The sequence below is a fragment of the Triticum urartu genome, chromosome 7A (genome assembly GCF_056163025.1).
Source record: "Triticum urartu cultivar PI428250 chromosome 7A, HENAU_Tu73, whole genome shotgun sequence".
NCBI lineage: Eukaryota > Viridiplantae > Streptophyta > Magnoliopsida > Poales > Poaceae > Triticum > Triticum urartu.
This window is the reverse complement of record NC_141879.1, coordinates 754,001,459-754,024,643: the sequence shown is the minus strand read 5'-3', so window position 1 is coordinate 754,024,643 and position 23,185 is coordinate 754,001,459. Positions and strand designations below refer to the sequence as shown.

General features: G+C 45.7%; 1 protein-coding gene and 2 pseudogenes across 2 annotated transcripts in view; 2 read left to right on the top strand and 1 right to left on the bottom strand.

Annotated features, from left to right (window-relative positions):
• Nucleotides 1-9,588, bottom strand: part of LOC125524967 (disease resistance protein RGA2-like) — a 31,938-nt pseudogene extending 22,350 nt beyond the window's left edge. The window contains exons 1-4 of the transcript XR_015612382.1: nt 9,077-9,588; nt 8,086-8,327; nt 7,018-7,358; nt 5,666-5,877 (exon numbers count right to left, since the gene is read on the bottom strand). The product of XR_015612382.1 is annotated as a disease resistance protein RGA2-like (transcript). The remainder of the gene's footprint in view (nt 1-5,665; nt 5,878-7,017; nt 7,359-8,085; nt 8,328-9,076) is intronic.
• LOC147962891 (uncharacterized) lies at nt 52-5,710 on the top strand. Its single transcript, XM_087538060.1, has 13 exons — nt 52-786; nt 888-1,041; nt 1,126-1,277; nt 1,365-1,544; nt 1,638-1,763; nt 1,861-1,991; nt 3,368-3,443; nt 3,519-3,811; nt 3,895-4,081; nt 4,149-4,268; nt 4,354-4,583; nt 4,657-4,732; nt 4,812-5,710. Exons 1-13 carry the CDS (start codon nt 631-633, stop codon nt 4,941-4,943), a joined length of 2,013 nt encoding a protein of 670 aa, XP_087394186.1. The 5' UTR covers nt 52-630; the 3' UTR covers nt 4,944-5,710.
• Nucleotides 9,589-22,051: 12,463 nt separating the features above from the next.
• LOC147962890 (receptor-like protein EIX1) lies at nt 22,052-23,072 on the top strand (annotated as a pseudogene).
• Nucleotides 23,073-23,185: the final 113 nt, after the last annotated feature.

The following is a 23,185-nucleotide window of genomic DNA, read 5'->3' as shown; positions in this document are numbered from 1 at the left end:
TGCGAAACCCCAAGTCAAAAAAGGCGGTTTTTATTTTCACATGACACTATTATTTTTATTCTGCCGGGACAAAACAATATGTAATTTGTAGTATAATAATATCATGTCTACATAATATTATATTATTGTGTGTTTCAGTTAGTAAGCGAGGAAGAACCAAATGGAATAGACGACAAAGACGAAATAGAGAAAAATAATAGCATGCAGACCACTGATTGCGAAGTGATAAAGGCATGCTTTCTTTTCAACTATCCCAAATAGTTCTAATTCTAATTATATTATATCCTGTATAGGAATTATTCTTTGTAATATTTGCTCTCAGGAATTAAACTTCAAGGAAACAAGTGAACAAATGCAGCCACCTCAAGACGATAAATTAGCACAAACATTCAACACCAAAGAGGCAGAAACTATAGGGGACAAGCTGGCAGAATCAAATGAAATAGCCAACAAAGGAGAAGTGGAGAAAAAGAAAAGCACGCGGGGCACTGATTCTGAGGTGATAGACGCATATTTTCTGCCCAACTATGTCTCAAATAGTTTGAATTCTAATTATATTATATCCTGCATACAAAATATTCTTTGTAATGTTGCTCTCAGGAATTAACCTTTGATAAAACAAGTGAACGAATGGGGCTAGCTCAGGATGAGGAATTAGCACAAACATTGGGCACCGAAGGGGCAGAAACTATATGGGACACTCTGGTAGAATCAAATGGAATAGCCAACACAGAAGAAGTGGAGAAAAAGCAGAGCACGCAGTCCACTGATTCCGAAGTCTCCGAAGTGACAGAGGCATCTTTTCTTTTTCAACTATGTCCCAATAGTTCTAAATCTAATTATGTTATATCCTGCATACCAATTATTCTTTGTATTGTGGCTTTCAGGAATTATCCTTTGATGAAACAAGTGAACAAATGGTGGCAGATGAGGACGAAGATTTAGCACAAACGTCCGGCATGAAAAGGCCACAAACAGTGAAGCCTATCCGACTACATAACAAACCCAAGAAAGCACCAGACTATGTGGTGGCTCCAGAAGGCACGTACAAGTCCTTCTATGCCTTGCTTTTGCTACATTTATTTTCTTTGTTGTTAATGAATGTTTTGACTTACATCATGATAGATTATGCTTGCACCGGCGATGATTGGTCCGTGATTGAAAATATCATGACTGAACCAAGCGATAAAAGAAATTTAGTGAGCATCAACGACTCATATCTCAAAAAATTACAATTACTACGCCTTTTAACCGAAGGAGAATTTGTTGGCGACGAAGTAAGTATATGTAGCTTTATGATAAGAGGATGTTATTAACATGAGTTCCTGTTATCTCCTAACCAAGGTGTGCACTTGATATTGTAGATCATAGACGCATACATACATTGCATAAGTGCTAAGCAACATCTACAGATGAGGTCAGGTGGAAGTGTGTTCTTAGAGAATGCATGCATCTCTAAGATGATAAAGGAATTTAGCTCTATACGGGATGACGCACCAAAATGGGTATTACAGAGAGCTAAAACTTATTTGGAACATGATATGGTGAGTCTCAGTTCCATACATATTACTATAAATTCAATAGAGGACAAATGTTTGTATACATGGGACCTAAACTAACAAAAAACCTATTTTCAGATATTCGTTCCAGTTAACCTTGAAGAGTTTCATTGGTACCTAGCAGTTATAAATACCGGGAAGCAATGTATCCAGGTGCTCGACTCGGTAGGCCCAGGAATGAACCGCAACGACCTCACTGCTATGGTTAGTTATTAGTCCCACTGCACCTTCTTTTGATAAGACAATTTTCTGTTATTCTTCGATTGTGATGCTAATACTTTGTCATTTATTCATGCAACAGCTGAAAGGACTGGAAAATGTATTCCAATATGCTAAGCTTCAAATGGATCTAAAATCTGATAAGTGTAAAGACTTAAACATCAGTGCATGGCCAAGGGAAGAGTGTATTAAGAAGAGACTGCAGACAGATGGGTATACCTTCTAACTCAAAGCAATCGACATTATGTGTTTTTTGTGTGTCCCCATTAGTTGCATCACAAAACAAATTTTTCCACAATAAGAATAAAAGTATACAAGCTCAAAGGATACAGACTGCAGAATAAAATGAGGCTATGCACCGATTTGACGAGCGATGAGAAGGGAGGGTCCCGAACAGCAGCACAGCACGCAGAGCTCTTCGTGGTCATCCATGGAAGGAAGGAACTACAGATAGCAAGTTCCTGCTCCGGACCGAATCGAACAGCCAATTGAAGTTGTTATCGGAGAGCAAAGCATCTGGATCGAGGGGATAAGAGTTGAAACCGGACCTTGTTGATGTCCCGAGCAGTGGGGAAGGGAAGTTCATGGCGCGCGGGAGAAGGTGGAGACGCTCATCGCGGCGACGGCAAGTGCGTCAGGAGGAGGGAGGGCCCCGGCGTCGCCGGCGCGCATGACGAGCTTGAGCGCCTCCTCGAGCACCTCGGCGACCTTATATGAAGAAGGGGCGGGGCAGATCAAGGGCCTGCGCGCCCGCCGACAGTGGTGACGAAGGGGCGGGGCAGTTCAAGGGCCTGCGCGCTCGCCGACAGTGGTGACGAAGGGCCGAGGCAGATCAAGGAACTACGCGCCCGCTGGCAGCGGTGACGAAGGGGAGAGGCGGGGCACATCGCGGGCCTCCGCGCCCGCCGGCAGCGGTGACGAAGGGGAGAGGCGGGGCACATCGCGGGCCTCCGTGCCCGCCGGCAGCGGTGACGAAGGGGAGGGGCGGGGCACATCGCGGGCCTCCGCGGTCGCCGGCGGTGCTGACGAATGTGAGGGGCGGGGCACATCGCGGGCCTCCGCGCCCGCCGGCAGCGGTGACGAAGGGGAGGGGCGGGGCACATCGCGGGCCTCCGCGGCCGCCGGCGGTGCTGACGAAGGGAAAGGGCGGGGCGCATCAGGGCCTCCGCGGCGGCTGGCAGTGGTGACGAAGGGGAGGGGCGGCCACCACAGATCGCCGGCTGTGGATGGGGAATCTGACGTGTGCCAGTGAAGGAGGATAGAGGGAGGGAGGGAAGAATGGGGAATCGGCGTGTGCCTGTGGAGGAGGGAGTGAGGGGGCAGTAGAAGGTTCACTAACTGAGTTTTTGTATTTAATACTACTACTTCACTAATCTCCACTGTTAAGCACGTTTAACCAAACTATATTAACTTCTTACATTATTTTTCATACATTCCAGAGAGGGATTATGAGTGAGCGCAGGATTTTCTTTATCATCACTTCTTTGTTACAGTCATGATCATTTGATGATTTAAAAGTCTTCTTATATAAATATCTATAAAATTGATAAAATAAACTATTGAATATATTAAGTTTTGTAATCATACAGGTCATCGTGTGGTTTGTGGATGGTAAATTTTATGGAGTACTTCACAGGAGAAATTTTGTCTGACTCTCCTACACAGGTATTTTTCGATGTGTATCATTATACTTACATTCTATGGTGTATCACTATTTAACTATGAGTTCTGTTTTAATAGGATCATATCACAGATTTTAGAACAAAACTAGCTGTCATTTTAGTGGACTCAGAATTGAATGATGATAATATAAGAAATCGAGACATTGAAGATGACGAAGACAACACAGATCCCACGGATTGTATGATTTTGGAAACACCCCCTGAGAACCTCAAACCATCGAATACATCGTCAGAAGTTGAGCAGGAGTCGCAATCATTTATCCTTTCGCCCTCTCTCACTCCAACAAATGATGACTTAATAGATGAACTTTGTTTGTTCATCGGTATGGTTGATGATGTCGCTCTACTAGAGTAAGCCATATATTTTTAGTTCATTTTGTATTTTAATAAATTAGTATGATTTTATTATAGTTTACATAGTTTCAATTTTACAGAAGCAAATGGGTGAAAAGCTCTGATCCTTATCCCATTAGTTTGAATTTGAGACAAATAAAAAACATATTAAATAATGATGAATGCATGGATGTTGATTGCTTCAATATGGTTGTACGGATACTAGCGCGCCACGAAGTCCAGCTTTTTAGAGACATTCCATGTCACTACATGGATCTAAATTTTTGTGTAAGTCATTATAATCATGTATTAAATTTTGCCTCATGGAACTAATATTTTGTTTTTCTTATTTTAGTTCATGTCCTACTATGCACGAGACTCACGTCATCGTGGAAATATGGACATTGCTATGTTGAAATGGATGTTTGATAGCTGGCCAGACAGTAATGAGTATCATATTTCACAGTGTCATACAGTAAGTTTTAAAATTTTAATTTGTAACAATGGTTTGTCATGTCTTAACTAATGTTTTAAATTTTTAAATGTATGCATCATTGCAGATTTTATTGCCTTGGGATATTTGTGGGATATTTCTATTGTTTGTTTTCGATCAAAATAAAATAGTTGTCTCAATTATGGATCCGATACCAATACCTATTTTGGGAAAAAATGTACTTAAAACTATGGTCAACAACCTAAACCGTGCGCTCCAAGTTGCAAACCCTGCATTCAAAGACGACATCTCTAAATGGGAATGGAAAGTTCCTGTTGTTCCAACAAACTCACATGGGTATGAATCTTTTCAATGCATTACAAGATTAATTGATTTATTCAATAGACAATGTAATATTTTATAAATGCAGTGCCTTGTCGGGTTATTTGGTGTTTAATTTCATGCACTCATTGTGCGATGGACAGCTATATTTTCCCATACCCCAGGTTAGTATTTACACCATGCTTATTTGTATACACATTGCGCATTATTTTGTTATAACAATGTTGCATAATGCATATGTAGGATGATTTTGAACTGAGAAAACAATTTTTGGTGCATATTTTAAAGTATGAAGAGAATGAAGCTCAAGACAATATCCCATCAATTGAACAAAGCATCATAGATCGCATCAATAGATGGACCTTCATTGCTTGAAAAGATGGACCTTCAAGAGATGCATAGTTATTGACTCTAAAATATCTTTTTGTAACAAATTATAATACAATTATTATGTCATCGTGCATATTATGTGAAGACATGTTTCTGGATCATGTGTTACACGCGCGCTCATATCGTTGGCATAAGACAGTTGGCTCGGTAATAAAAACTCACTAACATAAAAAATAGATTCACAAAATATGTCACTCTTTTGAAAATATATTTTAATATTATATTATATCAACTCATTTTGTTTGAGACGTGCGTTGCACGTGCATGCTCCAGTCAGTATGATCTATTTGTAACTTGGTCCAAGAGAGTGGATAAGAAAACCCAGTTAGTACGATCTATTTGTAACTTGGACCAAGAGAGTGGATAAGAAAACCCAGTTCAAAAATATGCATTTTTCTGTACATAAATGAGGTTATATTCCATTACCAAGAGAGTAAATATCACTTGTGCAGATGCAGGATAAGTATTGCATGATAAACAACAATATGAAACCAAACATATAGGCTCGGAAACAATTTGAATTTACAAGAGAAGATCTACTAAAGTAAATTCGGGTAGAATCAACAGCGGAGCTAGGATTTGGAAACAGGGTAGTCCTCCTCCAAAATTAAGTCGTTTCAGTTAATGAGACACTTTGATGTATCACCGTTGTCTAACTGATACATTCAACAAATAACTGGTATATTCAGAATTAAGTGAGTAAGTACCTGATCATTTTGGCCAAACCAAATCCAAGACTATCATGAAGTAAACCTGTCAATTACTTGTTCTGTACAACGCTTGAAAGCCTCAGGTTGATGTATATGGCAGGCAGGTATGCCTCCCATTCCCATCTTTGTGTTTATTCCAGTCCCAAAAATTTAGGATGGAACAAATTCCCTCACTCTTAGATGGTCTTCAATATCCATTTCGTCTAAGCCTGCAAAATAACTTATGTTATAGCCGGGGGTCCGGGACAACAAGAAATATATCTAAACGGTTGTGCTATATCATGAATATCACTTGTGCAGCTGCTGTAAGTAGTACTGAAGATGTCAGAGATGTTTATGGACTTCTAAAAAGGCAAGTTATTCACAGAAAAGCATTTTTTGAGGTGATAAGCTCTTTTAACCAACCACCGTCCTTTATATGACAGCCATAGCATCATCATTATCCTACATTATCAATTATTCAATCGTCAACCTGTATTATCCTAGAGTCATACACTCATACATACTTATCCTACTGTACTATCCTACTATGCTTCTCTTGATCCTCTTTGATTTACTATAAAGCTCGCATTTGAAAACTTCTAAAAACATGCTTTCTTTTTTCAAAACAGAAGTAAATTTCTTTAGCGGGATCAAGCCAAATCTACCTCATCCGTCTTGGTCCCTAGCGCCCCTAGCCACCCAGAATTCAAATCCACCAATCAATCAACTTTATCGCAGCATGGTTGCCTCAAGAATATTAACTAACTAGAATCCCCACTCATAACAGTTGTTGCAGCGAAGTTAAGAATGTCTAATCGAACATCTTACTCCAAGATTAGACAGTACGAAAATAGAATCACCCCAACTTCTATTTTTTCTCCCCGATTCTAAAATGACTCTCATGCTTAAACCTAGACTACTGAGCTACATCTATACTACTATTAAACAAACGAACATTTTCTTTCCTAACTCCACCCGCTAAGTGTACCCAGGTTGATTAATACCATCAGATTATCCCACCAAATTAGATCTAACATCCCGGATTAATCTAATCCAACCCAATGGTTAGCATCTACACTTCTACACTACTATTAAACAAGAGAACTTGGCGGACGAAAACTCTGCCGGACCCATGCTCGCGCAAGATTGGAACGGTTCCACAAATTCTGTTCGCGTCCCAACAACAAATGGCTAAACTACAGAAAATTAGCCACATCTACACTACTATTAAACACACGCTCGCGCAAGACCGGAACGGTTCCACAAATTCTGTTCGCGTCCCAACAACAAATGGCTAAACTACAGAAAATTAGCCACAATTAACGGCAATTAAACACGTCCGCCTAACAACAAGTAGCTAAACTTACGGGAATCAGATGGATCTTCCTACCCTTGCCCACCCGGACGTACGTCGCAGCCGCAGAGCCTGTCCTGCGCCATCGCAGCCATGTGGCGCGGACGACGACCGCGCCGAAGAGCTTCTCGCGAAAGCAGGTGCAGACTATCCTCTTGTGCGCAATATGTGGCCGGTTCCATCCCAGTTAATCTCAGTGTCTTTCTTCGATGTCGCTGTTCAGACGGACACTGCAGTGAGACGTCGGCGCCGCAAGCCACTGTTGCGCCGTCGCCGCCCAGCCAGTTTTGGCCATCGCCCCCTTTCGCGGCCGACGACGTAGGCGCCGACGAACTCCTCAGGCAACGCACCTGCCTGCACCAAAGGAACATGGGTATGATTTTACAGGATATTCAATTGGGTTAACTTATGGGGCCGACCAGTTCCTGATTTACACAAAATTCTATTTAACATATATGTGCGTTCTTCATTTGCTTCCCTAATCCATGTCAAATTTGCATCCTTATAACAATGTTCTTCACTCTCAAATTTGCATATTTACAACAATGTGCTGATCAATGCATCATTTTTGTGCAAACCATAATAGATCTACCTCCTGGAACTTCAACATGAATTTTAACAGTGCATCAAACTGGAGCCCTCCATCATATTGGTTTAACAGTATAGTATTCAAATCTATATGACTGAATGAATAAAACCCAGTCAGTATGATGTATTTGTAACCTGATCCAAGAGAGTGCGGAAGAAAACCCAGTCCAAGAATATGCATTTTTTCTGTACATAAATGAGGTCGTCTTCTATTATCAAATTTGCATATTAGATGGCTGCGGGATAAGTATTGCATGATAAACAAAAATATTAAACCAAACATATAGGCTCGGAAACAGTTTGGATTTTACAAGAGAAAATCTACTAAAGTAAATTCAGGTAGAATCAATGGCAGAGCTAGGATTTGGAAACAGGATAATCCTCCTCCAAAATTATGTCGTTTCAGTTATGGAGAAGCTTTGATGTATCACAGTAGTCTAACTGATGCATTCAACAAATAACTGGAATATTCAGAAATTATGTGAGTAAGTACCTGATTATTTTGGCCAAAACAAAAGCCAAGACTATCATGAAGTAAACCTGTCAATAACTTCTTCTGTACAACGCTGAAAAGCTTCGGGATGAGTATTGAAAACATGTCAATGTGTATGGCAGGCAGGTATGCATCCCCATTCCCATCTTTGTGTTTATTCCAGAGTCCCAAAAATTTAGGATGGAACGAATTCCATGACTCTTAGATAGTTAGATGGTCTTCAAAATCCATTTCTTGTAAGCCTGCAAAAGCACTTCTGTTTTAACAGGGGGGCCGGGACAACAAGAAATATATCTAAAAGGTTGTGCTATATCATGAATAACACTTGTGCAGCTGCCGTAAGTAGTACTGAAGATGCCAGAGATGTTTATGGACTTCTAATAAGGCAAGTTATTCCAAGAAAGGAAATTTTTGAGGTGATAAACTCTTTGAGCCAACCACCGTCCTCTATATATGAGAACCATACCATCATCATTCTTCAAACTGTATTATCCTACAGTCATACATGCTTATCCTACTGTACTATCGTACTATGCTTCTCTTGATCCTCTTTGATTTGCTATAAACCTCACATTTGGAAACTTAACCCTACACATCTAAGAACATGTGTTCATTTTTCAAAATAGAAGTAAATTTCTTTGGCAGGATCAAGCCAAATCAACCTCATCTGTCTTGGTCCCTATCGCCCCTAGCCACCCAGAATTCTAATCCACCAATCAATCAGCTTTATCGCAGTATGGTTGCCTGAAGAATATTAACTAACTGGAATCCCCACTCATAACAGTTGCCCCAACCAAGTTAAGAACGTCTAATCGAACAGCTTACTCCAAGATTAGGCAGACCAAAATAGGATCACCCCAACTTCTAATTTTTCTCCCCGATTCTAAAATGACTCTCATGCTTAAACCTAGACTACTGAGCTACATATGTACTATACAGGAATGGATAGCAATTAGGGATTAGAAGAAGTGGGTAATGGGGAGTAACTCACATCAGATACAAGCAGATATGAAAGCTGAAGTGGGGAATAGATCGTCTAATGGCGCCGGCTTGCACTTGCAGGGACCAGGCACCGCGGCACTGCTGCCGGACCTAGGCAGGGCAGGGTGCGGCGCAGTCGCACGCACAGGGTGGTGGGAGCCACCGACGAGCGAGATGGAGATGGAGGCACCGGGCGCGGAGGTTGCGATGCACGATTGCCACTGCCCCCAATCTGATGGAGACGAGTCCCGCGCCCAGCGACCATGCCGAGCTCGAGCGGATCCTTAGGCACTTCGGCGACAGACTCGACGAGGAGGGGCCGAGAAGATTGGGGGGAGTGCGAGCCTGCGAGACCTCGCTCCGGTGATGGGGACGAAGAGGATGGGCGGCCTGAGGAGGTAGAGAGAGATAGTGTGTGTGTGTGTGTGTTGTGGGCTTGTGGCCACCATGGAATAGGGAGCAGTGGGGAGACAGTGAAGGGATAAGGTTAGGGGCAGGTTGGTGAGAGAGGTGAGGAGAACCGAGAGGGAGAGACAAGTGTGCTTTTTTTTAAGCTATTTTTTCTTTTTTGAGGGGTCATTTCTTTTCTTTTCTGAGTTGGTATTTTAGCCCTTTTGGTCTAAGTCAGATCAGATATAGCGTCCGATGTTGTCCAATTCATTTTTTATCCCTAGCGCATTTGGTCATTTGGTTTGTATTCAGCATTGGACCTTGTCCAATTCTTTTTTATCAGGTGTGTCCAATTTGACTATGTGGATGTGCGATCGTTTTATACTGTCATAAGGGGTACAAAAAGTATTCATTCACAATCATTTTGAAAGTTTTATAAAACTATTAAGATTTTTATCGGTATTTGTTATTGAACCTATCAAAATTTCATAATCATGCAAGTTGTGGTCTCTGAATGTTAAATTTCATGGAGTACCTACGGGCGGTATTTTGTCCGACACTCATATTTTGCTGTATAGGATGATTCATTGCCAGCCATATAAAGGTTTTGATTTTGAAATATGTCAAGTTTAGTTCAAATTTATTTATACTTACATTTTCTTCGGCATTATTTTTATGTTAATTTTTAAATTTACGCCATGAATTTGTTTTTTCAGTTTTACAAGTATTTGTTAAGACAACTGAACACTTTTATGTTTCGCATTGAGTGTTTTTGGAAGTGTTAAAGGTCATCAAGAATATTTTATTATATTAACACTTGAATAGGATTATATGACACTAAGATGTATGTAACATTTGTTGTTGCAGATAGCCTACCAAGACGAACGAGACTGAGAGAGAGAGAGAGGTGGAAGACAATGGTTTTGCGCTGCTCAACTGACGCAGCTTTTCTGCTTCTTCTGTTATTATCAGGCTAGCTCAAAACGGCTGCCGAATTACAAAGAAATTGCCCACGTCTTCAGCAGGCCTACTGGTCGTGCCATCCCACGATGCCTAGCTAAGATCGGGCGACTACTTTACCCGCACGGACCGCAACGATCATGCCATCCCATGACCTGGTAAGGCGAGCAAAACTAGCTAACAGATTAACTGAAAACTACTGACAGAAAAACGCCTAACTGAAACTTCTGAAACCGTACGTGCACAAGCACACGCTGACGGTCAGTCTTTATTCAGACTACTGTAACCTGAAACTTGAATATGTGTGTGTGCAGATTATCCAACAAATCACCCCCTAATCTGCTACACACTGGATCACCCCTAGCTTGTGCCGTAGCTCAGCGTACCGGCTCCTTCCAAGGGATTTTGTGAAAATATCTGCAACTTGGTCTCCAGTTCTGACATGGACGACATCCACTCGCCCCAGCTCAACACACTCTCTGATATAGTGATACCTGAGATCAATGTGTTTACTCCTCTCATGATGCACCGGATTTTTGCTCAATTCAATTGCAGATCTGTTGTCAACACGCAGCTTGACCTTCTGAACTTTTGTGCCCAGCATTTCAGCAAGCAACCTGCTCAGCCACACAGCCTGACTTGCTGCTGTTGCTGCTGCTATGTACTCGGCCTCGCATGAAGATTTTGCAACCACCTTCTGCTTCTGGGAGGACCAAGTAATAGCACCCGATCCGAGGAAGAACACAGTACCCGTGGTACTTTTTCTGTCATCAAGATCTCCTGCGTGGTCACTGTCACTGAAACCAGTGAGAACAGTTTCCCCTTCTGCTCTGTAGATACACCCAAGATTCAGAGTGCCCTTGATGTACCTCAGAACTTGCAATCCAATGCTCCTTTCCTGGTGCTTCCATGAAACGGCTTATAAGCCCCACTGCATATGCAATATCTGGTCGTGTGTTTACCAAGTACCGCAGGCTCCCAATGAGGCTTCGATATTCTGATGCGTCCACTGCTCCTCCCTGGTTCTTCCTCAATTTCAGGCGATTTTCCAGTGGTGTATGACTGGCATTGCAGTGATCCATGCCAGCGTCTTCCAAAATCTTCTTAGCATAGCTGGACTGGCAAACACTGATTCCATCCTTGTCCTGCTTCACTTCTAAACCCAGATAGTAAGTCAGGAGACCAAGATCGCTCATCTGAAACATGTCCTGCATCTGCTGCTTGAACTGCTTGATAGCATCTTCAGACGACCCAGAGATGATCAGATCGTCAACGTACACCCCAACTAGCAGATGATCTATTCCTCTGCCACGCTTGTACAGGGCATGATCCAACTGACACTTCTCAAAACCAAGAGAAACTAGCGTAGTGTCCAGCTTGGTATTCCATGCTCGGGGTGCCTGATGGAGCCCATACAGAGCCTTCTGCAGCTTCAGAACCTTACTGGGATTGCAGCTGTCGATGAAACCTGCAGGCTGATGCACATATACTTCTTCCTGCAGTTCCCCATTCAAAAAGGCAGATCGCACATCCATGTGATGCACTGACCATCGTCGTTGCGCTGCTACTGCAAGCAACAGTCTCACTGTTTCCAGACGAGCTACGGGAGCGAACACTTCGTCAAAGTCCACCCCCTGCCTCTGTGCATATCCCTTTGCCACCAGACGAGCTTTGTGCTTCACAATATTTCCATCTGGATCGCGCTTCACCTTAAACACCCACTTTAGTCCGATGGCGCGATGTCCGGCAGGCAGGGAGGCAAGAGACCAGGTGCTGTTGGAGCGGATCGAGTCCATCTCTGCCTCCATTGCGCTGCGCCAGGCAGGCTCGTCCAGTGCATCTTCGACAGACGCGGGTTCCTCTGCCGCAGAGAGACAGAGCCCACTGTACTCCAGAGTGCATGCCGGCGCGTGGTCGATGATGTACTCCATGGACTTCCAGCGAACGGGCACTCCCTCGGCGTCGAAATCCTCGCCGGTGGGCGGCGTCACCCACCCGTCATCAGAGTTGTAGGGAGTAACTGGTGTGGACGGGCTTGAGTCCGCCGATGCCTGCGTGCTCGACGCGCTCGGGGTGTCCGCGGCGGATCCGCTAGACGTGGGCGTCCGTGGCGTGCTTGGAGCAAGCGGTGAGCCTGGCGCAGTTGGTGTTGTCGATGCGCTAGGTGGCGTCGCCGGGGCTGGTGACACGGAGTAGGTCATGGTTGTGGGCACACCCGCGTCGGAGTACACAACCGTGAACTGGTGGGCGCGCTCCGAGTCGCCACCGTCCTTGCTCCAGTCCCAGCGCCGATCCTCCTCGAAACGCACATCGCGCGTGATGTACAAGCGCTTGCCGATCGGGTCGTAAACCCGATAGCCCTTTGTGCCCGCCTCATAGCCCAGAAATATGCCCAGCCGTGTCCTGTCCGCCAGCTTGGTCATGCCGGGGCCGACGAGCTTGACGTGCACGACGCAGCCGAAAGTGCGGAAGTAGTCGACCGTTGGCTTCTTCTTGCGCCACGCTTCATAGGGTGTCATGCCCTGCAGACTCCTCGTTGGTGAGCGGTTGAGGATGTGAACCGCCGTGCGCACTACCTCGCCCCAGAACGTGCTCGGCACACCCATACTTTTCATCAGACTGCGAGCCATCTCGACCACGGACTGGTTGCGGCGCTCGACGACTCCATTTTGTTGAGGAGAGTACGGAGTTGTTGTGTTCCTTAGGATGCCGAGCTCCTCGCAGTACGCGGTGAACTCGCTCGAGTTGAACTCCCCGCCGCGGTCGGTGCGGAACGCTCTGAGCTTTGCACCGCACTATGTCTCCGCGGCCGCCTTGATCTTTCTGAAGAATTTGAACGCCTCGTCCTTGCTCCTGAGCACTTCCAACCACATGTATCTACTGTGATCATCAACGATGAGCAGGAAGTACTTGTTACCGGACGTGGTCGCCGGCGTGATGGGCCCGGCAGAGGTCGCCGTGGACCAGCTCGAGCCCCTGCTCCGCGCGGTACGCTGACGCACGCGGGAACGGCGTTCGGTGCATCTTTCCGAGCGTGCAACCCTCACAGAACTGTTCGACATGCTGGATCGCCGGCATGCCTCGCACCATCCCCTTCGCGCCAAGATTGTGCAGCGCCCGAAAATGGAGATGACCGAAACGTCCATGCCAGTGCCACGCTTCGTCGCCGCCGTGCGCCAGGAGGCACACCGGCGCAGCCAAGTTCAGAGCCACGGCGTAGAGCCGGTTGCTCGTCCGCTGCACCCGTGCCAGAAGCACGCGCTCCCTGTCGTAGAGGCAGAGCACGCCGCCCTCGATCACGGACTTGCACCCGTGCTCGTCGAGCTGCCCGAGGCTCACGATGCTCGTCCGCAGTTGGGGGATGTAGTAGACATCCGAGAGCGCGCGGTGCTCGCCGTTCTTACAGGAGAACATCACCATGCCGCGTCCGCAGATCTGCACGATGGAGCCGTCGCCGAAACGCACCGAGCCGCGAACGGACTCGTCCACCTGCGCCAACATGTCAAGCCGCCCTGTCATGTGATTGCTAGCGCCAGTATCCAGATACCAGCGGTCGTCGTTGGTGGCGACCGGCACCACGCGAGCTTCGTTGAGGAAGATGTCGGTGGACTGCTCACATATGTCGCCCACCGCGCTCGCCGCGCTCTCCATTGCGCAGGTGGCAAGGAGCAAGCCCGGCTGCTCAACCTCGACCTGGGCAATGTTCGCCTGCTGGTCCGGCTGTTCGCGCTGGTCCCTTTCCTTCTTGCGGCACTCCTTCGCCCAGTGCCCTGCGATGCCGCAGTAGCGGCAGTTGCCCTTTCGCCTGGGCGCCGCTGGACCGCCGTTGCCGCGGCCAACGCCCTGGCCACGGCCGCCCCCGCCTTGCAGGGTCTTCGGTTTGCCGTTTCCGCGCCCGCGCCCAGCTCCAGCTCCTGAGGACGCGCCGCCTTGGTCCAGCGACTTCTCGTGCGCCCGCCACTGGTCGATGGTGTACAGTAGCTGCGCTTCGGGCGCCGGGGTCTCCTCGCGCTCACGCTCCTCGACGACAAGGAGCCGGCCGCAAAGTTCCTCGAGGGAGAGCACCCTGGTGTCGACGAATGACTCGATCGCCACGGCCATCTCGCGGTACGGACGCGGCACAGTGCGGAGCACCTTGAGGACGGCCTTGTGCTCGTCCACTGGATCACCGAGCGCCTGCAGCTCGTCGATGATCGTCCTGAGCCGCATGACGTACGACTCGATTCCTTCGCCGTCCTTGTACCGGAGCGCCTCGTACTCCGAGCGGCGAGTCTGTGCCTTGGCCTCGCGCACGCGCTCGACGCCGACCCGCATGGTCTTCAGAGTGTCCCATGCCTCCTTGGCAGTGGCCTTGGCGCCCAAGATCCGCATCAGCTCCGGCGGCACCCCCTTGAGAAGGGCGATCATAGCGCGCCGATCGTCGCGGTCCGTGCCTTGGCCAGTCTCCACCACGCGCCACAGCTCATCAGCCTGCAGCTGCAGCTTAGTGATCATGGCCCAATCAGAGTAATTGGTGCGCGTGAGCATCATCGGAGGCACGCCGCCGCCGCCGCCGTGCACGATGCGCTCGACAACGCGCACCCCCGACCCCTCGTCTGTGGAGAGACGGGCCAGGGACTTGCCAAGCGCCGACGCCTCCGCCGCGGCCTCTTCTTCCTGTTTCTTCTGCTTCGCCTTCTCGTCGTCGCTGCCGGCCATCTCTCCGACGGATCAAACACCGCCGGCGCCCAGGATGGATTGAACACCACCGAGGCTCTGATGCCACTTGTTGTTGCAGATAGCCTACCAAGACGAACGAGACTGAGAGAGAGAGAGGTGGAAGACAATGGTTTTGCGCTGCTCAACTGACGCAGCTTTTCTGCTTCTTCTGTTATTATCAGGCTAGCTCAAAACGGCTGCCGAATTACAAGGAAATTGCCCACGTCTTCAGCAGGCCTACTGGTCGTGCCATCCCACGACGCCTAGCTAAGATCGGGCGACTACTTTACCCGCACGGACCGCAACGATCATGCCATCCCATGACCTGGTAAGGCGAGCAAAACTAGCTAACAGACTAACTGAAAACTACTGACAGAAAAACGCCTAACTGAAACTTCTGAAACCGTACGTGCACAAGCACACGCTGACGGTCAGTCTTTATTCAGACTACTGTAACCTGAAACTTGAATATGTGTGTGTGCAGATTATCCAACAACATTTTCACTCTTTATGATAGCCAGGTGGCAATAAAAATAAGGAGAGAAACAATGAAATCCTTGACGAGGACCTCTAATTCCTAAAAGGATGACCTTCGTATTTTCTTGATTTTATCACCTGCTTGCAAGTTGGAAACTGTGTTCAAATATATTTGTTGTAGGTTGTAACCTAGATGTGTAGAGAATCTTGCCTTATGCAAGAAAACGTGCGTTGTAGGTTGTAAAAGAGTAAAATTTATGCATTAATGAAGACGTGCGTTGCACGTGCACGCTTACTAGTAAATACAATAAGTGGCCGAAGCTGCCGGCCTAAGCTATAGTTGTATCTAATAAGAACTAAGTGCTCATTTACTCATCTTTTGATGTTACTCGATCAAAGAGTATTTGTTGGCGTGAGGTAGTAAACCGAGGCAAGCAAGGTTTCTACTCAGTTGGGTATCAGTCGGCGGTTATATCAAAGTAGTGGTTCTGCAAACATGAGATGAGCGACAAGATAGAAACACTTGGGTTTATGTTTTAAGTTGTTAAACAGAAGGTTCACCGGTTTGAATCTCAGTAGCTAGTTTGCATACTGTGTAGAAGTAGAAGAATTCATGAACTACACACCCTGTGGTGTTGGCGGACCTGGTGGTGGCACATCAATATGAAGAAAGTCAGTGAAGATTGTTTTTTTTAGAACATGAATAAAATGGCTTACTTTTTGTTTCTTTTCCATCTGCATTAGTTTTACCCTCCTCGAAACAAAGAAAGGAACAACGAAGATTGCATCTGAATGAATTCGGTGGACCTAATTAATTCAGTTGTCGACACAAACTGCATCAAGCATCTGCTAAGGGGCAGCCTCCAGTCCAGGGGCAGGAATAGGATGGAGCTCACCTGCTAAGGGCGCATGAATCCTCACCTGATCTGACCTCACCATAACTGCCGTCTCCTCGTCGGTGCCCATGTACATCGGTAATGCTGATCAACAAATTATATATAGCCCTATGTGTTCATACAAATTATATATAGCCCTATGTATCCAGAGGATGGAGTCTCAGACAGCTAGATGTCCAGAACGCGTTTCTTCATGGTGTTCTTGAAGAAGAGGTGTATATGAAACAACCTCCTGGGTTTGAGAGCAAGTCTAATCCCTCGTTTGTGTGCAAACTTGATAAAGCACTCTATGGCTTGAAGCAGGCTCCAAGGGCGTGGTATTCCCGTCTTAGTCACAAGATGCAATCACTTGGTTTTGTCCCTTCCAAGTCAGACACCTCACTGTTTATTTACAATAAGCTCAATACATGCATATTTGTTCTCATCTGTGTTGATGATATTATTGTTACAAGTTCATCTAGTGAGGCCATTGCATCATTGTTGAAGGATTTAAGTGCAGAATTTGCTCTCAAGGATCTTGGAGATTTGCATTTTTTCCTTGGGATTGAGGTGAAGAAACACAAGGATGGAGTTCATCTCTCTCTAGAGAAGTATGCAACCGATTTGGTAAGAAAGGCAGGCTTGCAAGGTTGTAAACCCTCTTTCACTCCATTATCTAGCTCAGAAAAGCTATCTCTCATAGAAGGGCACCTCTTGAATCAAGAGGATAGTACAAAGTACAGGAGTTTGGTAGGTGCATTACAGTACTTGACTTTAACAAGGCCTGATATCTCATTTGCTGTCAACAAGGTATGTCAGTTTCTGCATGCTCCCACCACTGTGCATTGGACTGCTGCAAAACGCATTGTCAGATATGTCAAACATACTTTGAGCATTGGTCTCAACTTCAGCAAGTCATCCTCAACTCTTGTTAGTGCTTTCTCTGATTCTGATTGGGCAGGTTGTCTGGATGACAGACGCTCCACTGGTGGATTTGCAATATTTTTTGGACCAAACTTGATTTCATGGTGCGCAAGAAAACATGCCACGGTGTCTAGGTCTAGCACAGAGGCAGAGTACAAGGCATTAGCAAATGCTACAGCTGAAATCATATGGGTCCAATCAATGCTAAAAGAACTTGGTATTCGAAGTTCTCAAACTCCATGTTTGTGGTGTGATAACCTTGGTGCCACCTACTTGTCTGCAAATCCAGTCTTTCATGCCAGAACAAAGCACATAGAGATAGTCTTTCATTTTGTCAGAGAAATAGTTGCACTGAAACAGCTTGATATTCGGTTCATTCACTCCAGAGATCAAGTTGCAGATGGGTTTACTAAAGCCTTGCCTATCAAAAGCTTTGAAGAGTTTAAGCATAATCTCAACCTCTTGAAGTTGTGATTAAGGGGGGGGGGGTTAAACACCATCATATGCGGCATATTAGAGATAAGGCTAGGTATATTAGAGATAAGGTTAGGAGGTAGTTTGCATTGAGGTATTCTTGTAACCATCTCAACCTTTCTTCTCTCACAAGATGTATCCTAGATTCTCGCTTATCTCTCTCTCAAACCGCATGTAAGCCATCTAGGGTTTCGGCTCCCCTGCTATATAACATGAACACGTCGCCTCGACAAGGGCAAGACGTTTTACCGCTCGCACAAAGTAAACATAGGTAACTAACATGTTTCATCCTCCTCAAAAAAAAAAGAAAGATTGCATCTGAATCGGATGGGTTTTTCCCCGCTCTTGGTGACCCAAATTGAGTTGTCAAGGCAAGAATCAGTGGTTACATGGAACAAATTGCCTGGACATAGATAGGTTAACTGACTACTGCCTCAGGCACAGTGAAGCCAGCAAACTCTGCTAAGGGGAATGGGTCTCCCCTGCCACCAACACCAACCTCCCTTACATGGAGCCAGGGGCGTGAGAATACTAACCTGACTTGACCATAGTGATCTGATCTACTCCCTCCGTTCCGAAATAGATGACTCAACTTTGTACTATTTCGGAACGGAGGGAGTAGCTAGTTGCGTTTTTCAACTTGCTGAAAAATGTAACAGGTGCCCTGTGTTCTGTAGCGCACTCACTAATCAAATGGTTATAAATACAACAAGTGGCCGAAGCTGCCGGCCTAAGCTATAGTTGTATCTAATAAGAACTAAGTGCTCATTTACTCATCTTTTGATGTTACTCGATCAAAGAGTATTTGTTGGCGTGAGGTAGTAAACCGAGGCAAGCAAGGTTTCTACTCAGTTGGGTATCAGTCAGCGGTTATATCAAAGTAGTGGTTCTGCAAACATGAGATGAGCGACAAGATAGAAACACTTGGGTTTATGTTTTAAGTTGTTAAACAGAAGGTTCACCGGTTTGAATCTCAGTAGCTAGTTTGCATACTGTGTAGAAGTAGAAGAATTCATGAACTACACACCCTGTGGTGTTGGCGGACCTGGTGGTGGCACATCAATATGAAGAAAGTCAGTGAAGATTGTTTTTTTAGAACATGAATAAAATGGCTTACTTTTTGTTTCTTTTCCATCTGCATTAGTTTTACCCTCCTCGAAACAAAGAAAGGAACAACGAAGATTGCATCTGAATGAATTCGGTGGACCTAATTAATTCAGTTGTCGACACAAACTGCATCAAGCATCTGCTAAGGGGCAGCCTCCAGTCCAGAGGCAGGAATAGGATGGAGCTCACCTGCTAAGGGCGCATGAATCCTCACCTGATCTGACCTCACCATAACTGCCGTCTCCTCGTCGCGGCCCTAGCTAGCAGATCTCAGCAGAGGCGGGGGGCGGAGAAGACTGGAAAACAGAGGAGCTCGATTCAGACATGAGAGGTCGCCGGTGGCGGCGGACTCTGCTCTGCCGGAGATGGAGGATTCTGCCCGGCCGGCGAGGGGATGCGCGAGCCGTCCTCCATCTCCATGGCCGGCCGCCGAGGCGCAGTGGAACTGATTTGATTTTGGTTTTGTGTCCATGGCCGGCCGCCGGGGCGGGGGGATTGGATGATTTGCCCCACTTTACAAGGAGTTGGATGATTTGCCCTGTGATTGTCTCAATGGCAATGGCCCCGGGCCCCATCTGGTAGCCTCTCGGGAGGAGAGGGGGCAAATGATCAAATGGAGAAGTAAAGTGGGGCAAAAGATCCAATTTCTCCCACCGAGGTTCGAGGACAGGAACTGATTTGATTTTCCCCTTGATTTTGTGTCCAAGCAAAACAGGCAGATGAAATGAAAGATAAAAAAGATGAAATACTATATGAAATCTTGGAGTCGAATTTCTGTGAAACATACAACGTTTTGTTTCGAACCAAAGTAAAAAGTCTCTCCATTGGTGTTCTCATCACCTCACATATTATTCTCACCGCAAATTAAGATTGTCCGCACAAGATTAGTTTTTTTAAAAAGATTGTCCGCACAAGATCGCTCCACGGGGGCGACATGGGTGGCCACCTAATCCTATCGCCGCCACCACCTTGGAATGGACTGGTACTCGTGGTGCCTCGGTGTGACCCGGGTGAGGCTCTGGGAGAAAGCTCGGCGCCATCGGTGGCGATGCACGCCGTTGTCGTGTCCTTCTTGTCGGCATCAGCGTGGTCTCTCTCTTTGTGTGTAGTAGAACTCCAGTTGAAAACCCCTGGACCATTTCTTTGGTCTTGGCAGCAGCGATGCGGTACGTCGTTACCCTCCTGAGGGCGTTGCCGGGGAGCCCAGGTTCATCTCGTTCGTATCACATCGTCGTTGGTACGCCAGGTTGGATCCCTTCTCAAAGCTTCTTCGACTCTGGTGTGAGGCGATCTTGCCTTCCTCCTACTTTATATACATGTCCTTGTTGACACCTCGCTCGGTCCTCAGTTTACACATGCAAGATCAGCGCTCCACAATCCGGAGCGGGAGAGCAGGGAGGCCTCCCCGGCGATGCCTTCAGGTGGAGCAATGCAACAAAGGACGACAGTCTTTCTAAGGAGGTGTGGTTTTTATCTCCTATTAATAGTTTCGATCGTGTTGGGGTTGGCTGTAGCTTCTCTTGTAATCTTATTTTTACTTTGATAAGATAGTAAGAGGGTATCCTCGTCACCTTGTATCGATTTGGCTATTTGCTTTATATAAAAAACGGGACGCAAGCTTTCTGGGTATTGCTTGCACAACACAAGGTGTCCAAAAGAACACACTCATATTTGTTTTGATGGCAGACTTCATGGTAAGGCGCGGCTTAAAGATTATGTAAGGCTAAAAAATACCCTCTCAGTAAACAAATATAAGACATTATGTAATTATTCTTTTCAAAGTTTTTGGGTTCACAAAACTAGGGTGAGAACTGAGAGGAGGCGCCCTTGTGGATCCAACACACCTGGCCCACACACCTTAGCCCTACAGTCAAGTGTTGTTTTCCTAAATATCGATCCTGTCTTTTCTTTCTTTTTTTGCGAGGACAACTTCCAATCTATTTATCAACTGACAAGATAGTACAAAGAACACCAGAAGTAAAAAAATACATCCAGGTCGGTAGACCACCTAGGCGACTACAAGAACTGGAGCGAATCGAAGGCGTGCTGCCGTCATTGCCCCTCCTTCATCAGAGCCGGCAAACTTTGTTATGGTAGACAATCAGGAAGTCGTCATGTATCAAACTGGTCTTTGATAGCTAGGGCGCATCGAAAGTGTGATGGTTTGGTACCCGGTCCCGTCAGTACCTAATTCAAACAAATATTCAGAAAGTGTTACTTAAAAGTATGATAATATTGTATGGATACATATGAATGTTCTCGATTTATGTGGAAAGTTCCATTTTTTAGAGAATGTAAATTTTCATTAAGTAATACTCCTCCATTAGCAAATATAATATGTTTTAGATATTTCAATATGAATTATATAGAGTGAAATGAATGAACAAACGCACTATAAAACGTTAGAAAAACCGAGGGAGGGGTAATAAACTATATTGTCTTTTTATAAAATGTCTGTATAATATAATATACATATAAAATGTCTGTATACAATTGATTCACGAAAACGTTAGAAAAACCGAGGGAGTACAATAGTTTATGTGTGTCTCTCTTTTATGTGTGTCTCTCTTTTAATAATGCCACATACGAAAATGCATATAGATGCAAATATGTACACGTGTACTATAGATCTATATCTGCATGCACACAATATTCTAGAACGTTTTGTCATATAAAAACAATATTTTTCGCAAAAAGATAATAGTAAAAACAATTTATTTTGTAAAGCGCTCCATGGAGGGAGCCTCCTCTGAATCGGTTAAGCACCCCAAAACAATGCTTGTGTGTCGACTGTCCATCCTAATCATCGGTATAAATTCACTAGAAGAAAAGTATGCATGCGTGCTTGGCCACAACTTCATTAGAAGAAAAGTATGCAAGACCACGACGTGGACTAGGGTGTCAACTTGAAACAGGACGAGTCTTGAATTCAAATTCTAGCCACAGCCTGCTCTGCCGTGCTCTGCAGGGTCGAATGTCCGGATCATTACAAATTCTAGCAATAACTTCAGCATATGAAAAGTATACATGAAAAGACCAGTACGCGGACTAGCTTAAGATGCTTGTGGAGGAATAATAGAGATAAGCTGCTCGCTCCACTCCACTGTCTTCTTCGTCTGCCATTTCCGATCGACCAATATGACTAAGCTCGCGCTCCTCGTTCGAGCAACTGCACTACTCCTTTGCTTCCTCATCTCCCAAATAGCGTCCACTTCCAATGGTCAAGCGAGTGTATCAGAGGCTTGCCTTAGCAGTGAGCGAGATGCGCTCCTGTCCTTCAAGGCAGGCCTCTTAGACCCCGTTGGTCGTCTCTCGTCAGGGCGCCCTGGCGACGACTGTTGTCAATGGAAGGGAGTTCGGTGCAGCAACCGAACTGGCCATGTAATCAAGCTCAACCTCCGCAACATCGACATGGATAACTACGGCTATCCGAACATGAGCAGATGATTGAGCTTGTTGGCAGCAGAGATGAGCTCCTCTTTGGCTAATTTACAACACCTGAGGTATCTTGATCTGAGCTATAGTGACTTCAACAACACAAGCATACCTCTTTTCATGGGTTCCCTCGGCAACTTAAGGTATCCCAACCTCTCGTGGGCATATTTCACTGGGATGATACCTTCCCAACTAGGCAATCTCTTCAAGTTGCAATATCTCGATGTCTGTTGGAATTATAATGGTCTTCAAGCAGTGCATCTTGCATGGTTGCCACGCCTCTCTTTGCTGAGTCATCTTGACATGAGCAGACTTAATCTTAGTTTTGTGGGGGATTGGGTTCACAAGTTTAACATGCTCCCTTCACTTAAAGTGCTTCGCTTGACAAATTGTGGCCTTAATAGTACTGTGACTACTAGTAATTTACATTCCAAGTCCAACTTCACACATCTCGAGGTCCTTGATATGTCTGATAACTACTTATTTGGCACTTCATTCAAGCACAACTGGTTTTGGAACCTTACAAGCGTCAAGGAGCTCTACCTCTTTGGTTGCGCCTGGAATGGGTCCATTCCCAGCCAATTGAGAAACATGAAGTCCCTTCAGGTCATAGACTTGAGTTTTAACAATCTTGAGGGTTTGCTACCAACAGTGGTATAAATTTTGCTCCCGCTGTAGTCAGTCTCGTTGGTTAAATTTACGATCAAACTTGGATCTGAGGAAACACGGGCGCACTACATTGTGGAATGGAGGGAGTATCAGTACCGCTCGCCCTCTCA